The 5,695-nt window shown below is 46.2% G+C and overlaps 1 protein-coding gene across 1 annotated transcript; it reads right to left on the reverse strand.

The window, feature by feature from the left end:
* Positions 1-392: 392 nt before the first annotated feature.
* On the reverse strand, positions 393-5,402 carry si:ch211-194m7.8 (olfactomedin). Its single transcript, XM_029757908.1, has 5 exons — positions 5,257-5,402; positions 4,866-5,024; positions 4,498-4,710; positions 1,513-1,645; positions 393-1,350 (listed from the first exon to the last, which is right to left on the reverse strand). Exons 1-5 carry the CDS (start codon positions 5,287-5,289, stop codon positions 512-514), a joined length of 1,377 nt encoding a protein of 458 aa, XP_029613768.1. The 5' UTR covers positions 5,290-5,402; the 3' UTR covers positions 393-511.
* Positions 5,403-5,695: the final 293 nt, after the last annotated feature.

The raw sequence follows: 5,695 nt of genomic DNA on the forward strand, positions 1-5,695 counted from the left end.
ATAAAAAATGTAGAGCTCAGTTCAGCCTGTTAATTAAGAAATAAGGCCCGAGGGGGTGTTGTATATGGCGAATATACCACGGCTAAAGGCTGTTCTTAAGCACGACGCAACGCCGAGTGCCTGGAGACAGCCCTTAGCCGTGGTATATTAGCCATATACCACAAACCCCCGAGGTGCCTTATAGCTATTATAAACTGGTTACCAACGTAATTAGAGCAGTAAAAATAAACGTTTTGTCATACACGTGGTATACAGTTTAATATACCACAGCTGTCAGCCAATCAGCATTCAGGGCATGAACAACTCAGTTTATAATTGTGTTTATAGCACCTCAACACAATTAAAACCTCATTTTAGCCCACCCTTACTAACATGAAAAAAAATTACAGAGGTTCATTGCTGTGGTTTTATTTTTCGGAAGAAGTCAAGTTTATAAAGATAAGCAGAAAAACAGCAAAATGTGGTATTTGTCACAGTATACACCGTTTCTACATCATGCACAAGGTTTACTTTAAAAGATAGCTTGGTAAGACAGAAGGTAACCGTCATTGTACATGTAGAGCTGTCTGTCGATGGGGTTGTAGCTCAGACTGGCCACACCGTTCTCAATCTTCTCCAGGGGAAGAGCCAGGGTGTTGTCGTCTTTACCTGTCGCTGTGTCAAACGCATAGAACACCTCCTCATGGAACCGGTCAATGTAACGGGTGGCATACAGTATTCCGCACACCATGAAGGCATTAGTCACTGACTTCTTGAAGAGGCGCGTGGTCCAAGTGTGTGTCACGTTGAACGCCTCGCTGTCTAGCCGGCTCAGCACCAGGTTCCCATGGTTACCCCGTGTGCTGTAGATCACCCACAGGCCAGTCTCATCAGCAGCAAAGTCGGTGTCCGTCCAGTCTTTACAGTTGTAGTAGCAGTAGGGAAACTCGTTGTTGGTACCGATGTCTGGGATCTTCAGACGAGTTGTGACCTTGGTTTGTAGGTCATAGCGGCACAGCTCAGGGGAGTTGTAGCAGTTATAAAACACTGCCTCACCATACACCACCGTGCCGGAGCCCTGGATGGCATTAGCATGGCTGTAGGACGGTGCCACGGACACATCCTCGTGGTTCTTGGAGGCCATGAAGTCGTCGTAGGAGCGGTAGCGTCGAACGGTGTTCCCCAGTCTGTGGCCGTTCACTAGGGGCTGAACCCAGTAGAACACCCCACTGCCCTCCTGGTCTTCCATGACCTGCTTGGCCTGGCGACCCCAGGAACCAGATGTATAGCTTTTGCCATACGGGCTGATCTTTGTGATCACAGGGGGGCTGATGTTGGACATGATGCGTTGAGAGCAAACACCTTGCTTGCCTGGGATAAGAGACAATGGAGTCAATCAGATGGTCATACAGTCAGGGCAGGATTGATTTTCTACATCAATAAAAGTCCAAATGATGGCAATTAATCAACAACAAAAAAATCCATAACATATTTTAGCTATCTCACAGAAACATACATAAACACAACACTCACTTATGAACACCTCTGGGATTGTCCTACAGGACTCCACGCCATTCTTCAGCGAGCGAAGTTTTTCCTTCACCGTCTTCATGTTAAAGGTGTTTGACAAATGCATCTTATCTACCTCCTTACGTACCTTACCTATCTGGGAGACACAGTGAAGTGACAAAATTAGCATATTACACAAATCAAATCAAATGTATTTGTCACAAACACATGGTTAGCAGATGTTAATGCAAGTGTAGCGAAATGCCTGTGCTTCTAGTTCCGACCATGCAGTAATATCTAACAAGTAATCTAACAATTCCACAACAACTACCTTGTACACACAAGTGTAAAGGAATGAATACGAATATGTACATAAAAATATATAAATGAGTGATGGCCGAACGGCATAGGCAAGATGCAGTAGATGGTATAGAGCACAGTATATACATATGAGATGAGTAATGCAGGGTATGAAAACATTATATGAAGTGACATTGTTTAAAGTGGCTAGTGATACATTACATCAAGATGGCAATATGCAATAGATGGTATAGCGTACAGTATATACATTTGAGATGAGCAATGTAGGGTAAGTAAACATTATATAATATAAAGTGGCTAGTGATAAATTGATTACATCAATTTTTCCATTATTAAAGTGGGTGGAGTTGAGTCAGTATGTTGGCAGCAGCCACTCAATGTTAGTGATGGCTGTTTAACAGTCTGATGGCCTTGAGATAGAAGCTGTTTTTCAGTCTCTCGGTCCCCGCTTTGATGCACCTGTACTGACCTCGCCTTCTGGATGATAGCGGGGTGAACAGGCAGTGGCTCGGGTGGTTGTTGTCCTTGATGATCTTTTTGGCCTTCCTGTGACATCGGGTGGTGTAGGTGTCCTGGAGGGCAGGTAGTTTGCACCCGGTGATGCGTTGTGCCTTCCGGTTATGGGTGGAGCAGCTGCCATACCAGGCAGTGATACAGCCTGACAGGATGCTCTCGATTGTGCATCTGTAAAAGTTTGTGAGTGTTTTTGGTGACAAGCTGAATTTCTTCAGCCTCCTGAGTTTGAAGAGGCGCTGCTGCGCCTTCTTCACCACGCTGTCTGTGTGGGTGGACCATTTCAGTTTGTCCGTGATGTGTACGCCGAGGAACTTAAAACTTTCCACCCTCTCCACTACTGTCCCGTCAATGTGGATAGGGGGCTGCTCCCTCTGCTGTTTCCTGAAGTCCACAATCATCTCCTTTGTTTTGTTGACATTGAGTGTGAGGTTATTTTCCTGACACCACACTCCGAGGGCCCTCACCTCCTCCCTGTAGGCCGTCTCATCGTTGTTGGTAATCAAGCCTACCACTGTAGTGTCGTCTGCAAACTTGATGATTGAGTTGGAGGCGTGCATGGCCACGCAGTCATGGGTGAACAGGGAGTACAGTAGAGGGCTGAGAACACACCATTGTGGGGACCCAATGTTGAGGATCAGCGGGGTGGAGATGTTGTTTCCTACCCTCACCACCTGGGAGCGGCCCGTCAGGAAGTCCAGGACCCAGTTGCACAGGGCGGGGTCGAGACCCAGGGTCTCGAGCTTAATGACGAGTTTGGAGGGTACTATGGTGTTAAATGCTGAGCTGTAATCGATGAACAGCATTCTTACATAGGTATTCCTCTTGTCCAGATGGGATAGGGCAGTGTGCAGTGTGATGGCGATTGCATCGTCTGTGGACCTATTGGGGCGGTAACCAAATTGGAGTGGGTCTAGGGTGTCAGGTAGGGTGGAGGTGATATGGTCCTTGACTAGTCTCTCAAAGCACTTCATGATGAGAGAAGTGAGTGCTACGGGGCGATAGTCATTTAGCTCAGTTACCTTAGCTTTCTTGGGAACAGGAACAATGGTGGCCCTCTTGAAGCATGTGGGAACAGCAGACTGGGATAAGGATTGATTGAATATGTCTGTAAACACACCAGCCAGCTGGTCTGCGCATGCTCTGATGACGCGGCCGGGGATGCCGTCTGGGCCTACAGCCTTGCGAGGATTAACACGTTTAAATGTTTTACTCATGTTGGCTGCAGTGAAGGAGAGCCCGCAGGTTTTGGTAGCGGGCCCTGTCAGTGGCACTGTGTTGTCCTCGAAGCGAGCAAAAAACTTGTTTAGTCTGTCTGGGAGCAAGACATCGTGATCCACGACGGGCCTGGTTTTTCTTTTGTAGTCCGTGATTGACTGTAGACCCTGCTACATAACTCTCGTGTCTGAGCCGTTGAATTGCGACTCCACTTTGTCTCTATACTGACGCTTAGCTTGTTTGATTGCCTTGCGGAGGGAATAGCTACACTGTTTGTATTCGGTCATGTTTCCGGTCACCTTGCCCTGATTAAAAGCAGTGGTGCGCTCGTTCAGTTTTGCGCGAATGCTGCCATCAATCCACGGTTTCTGGTTGGGGAATGTTTTAATAGATGCTGTGGGTACAACATCACCGATGCCCTTGTTAATGAACTCGCTCACCGAATCAGCGTATTCGTCAATGTTGTTGTTCGCCGCAATGCGGAACATATCCCAGTCCACGTGATCGAAGCAATCTTGAAGCGTGGAATCCGATTGGTCGGACCAGCGTTGAACAGACCTGAGGGCGGGAGCTTCCTGTTTTAGTTTCTGTCTATAGGCTGGGAGCAACAAAATGGAGTCGGGGTCAGCTTTTCCAAAGGGAGGGCGGGGGAGGGCCTTATATGCGTCGCGGAAGTTAGAATAACAGTGGTCTAGGGTTTTGCTACCCCTGGTAGCACAATCGATATGCTGATAGAATTTGGGGAGCCTTGTTACCACATTAGACTACCCAGAGAAAGACCTTGGCAAGCTCTCATTTCTTCCCCATTTGAGATGCATGTATAACCACCTTGGCCAGATTGTATAACATGTTGTAATTCATCTATATATCTGTGGGCTGAGAGGGTTGTTGTTGTTGTGATAGCATGTAAGATTGGCCAAAATGACATGTTTCTAAAGTGAGCTATACTGTATGTACCTCTTGGGTCAGTTTCTGAGTCTGATCACTTGGCTTGTCTTGGTGTATGGAACTGATGTCTTCCTCCAGCTCCCTCAGTTCATTAGCTAGCTGACGCAGGTGCAGGGCGGTGTACAGACCCTGGTCGTTCAGGTACTGGTACGGCTCCAGGCGAGCTGTCACGTTCTCAATGGTGGCCTGGATCTCAGGAAGCCTCTCGTTGGACAGCTTCACCTAAACAATCAGTTGAGAATTTCAGCTATCAATCAACTTAAAATACACTCTTATTACCCTAAAATGTCATTTTTATCCCATATCCAGGGTCATGTTGTTTGTGGAACAGGAAAACATCTCAGAACATAATCATAGCCGACTGTGACACGCCTTACCTGTGCCTGGAGGTTTTGCAGGGAGTCGCCACAGTCCTGCACCAGCTGCAGCACCCCCTCAAACTTCATGGCAGGGAACGCCCAGACACTACTGTTGACCTGACATGAACATGAGTCATCCTTCGTCAAGCCAGGAATACGCTGGGCATCACCATTACTCTGTGTATACACAGTATGCAGAAAAAAGCATGTTAAACACATACACCAAAATAAAAACATCTACTTTAACAAAAATATACTATCAATCCTTAAAAAAAAAAGATAAGAACAATTCAGGTGTGCTGTAACTACAATGAACATAAACCTGTGGAGGTTTAAAAAAGATATTCGATGTATGAGATAGGTAATGTAAAATAGTACACAGGTGGTGTGGACAAAGAGTAGAACTCACAGTGGATGTCAGGAGCAACAGGAGCAACAGCATGGTCAGTGTTAGAGTACCCACGGCACACTGAAACGAAAAGGAACAACTTTGGCTTTTAAGCACAACTTTGGCTTTTAAGATGTACACAGCCACAGATGTTACTACTTTTGCTGTAGCAGGCAGTTTTTTTCTATGTAAATGCAGAGGTTGAGAAAGATCTAGCTCATTACCAGGATGTGAAACCATTCAACCAAAATATGGACATGTACTGGGGTTGTGGTGGAATCAGTGACAGGAAGTGTGTTCCATATTCCTACCTCTTTGTGCAATTCATGATTCCCTTACTGCGCAACCCACTTTGCTGAGGTCTTCACATTTCACAAAAAAATATGTTATGAAACATGTGTGCATTGTGGACACATTTACATATCTGCATATCTACGCTGAGTGTACAAACAATGAGAAC

This window comes from Salmo trutta, chromosome 7 (genome assembly GCF_901001165.1).
Source record: "Salmo trutta chromosome 7, fSalTru1.1, whole genome shotgun sequence".
Taxonomy (NCBI): Eukaryota; Metazoa; Chordata; class Actinopteri; order Salmoniformes; family Salmonidae; genus Salmo; species Salmo trutta.

What these genes read in the sequence shown, in the direction of transcription:
- si:ch211-194m7.8 (XM_029757908.1), bottom strand. Translation starts at nt 5,289, where the DNA reads ATGCTGTTGCTCCTGTTGCTCCTGACATCCACT. An exon ending in TGTTGCTCCTGACATCCACT is followed by an intron (nt 5,025 to 5,256) that starts GTGAGTTCTACT and finishes GTGTATACACAG; the next exon opens with AGTAATGGTGATGCCCAGCG. An exon ending in AATCCCAGAGGTGTTCATAA is followed by an intron (nt 1,351 to 1,512) that starts GTGAGTGTTGTG and finishes CTCTTATCCCAG; the next exon opens with GCAAGCAAGGTGTTTGCTCT.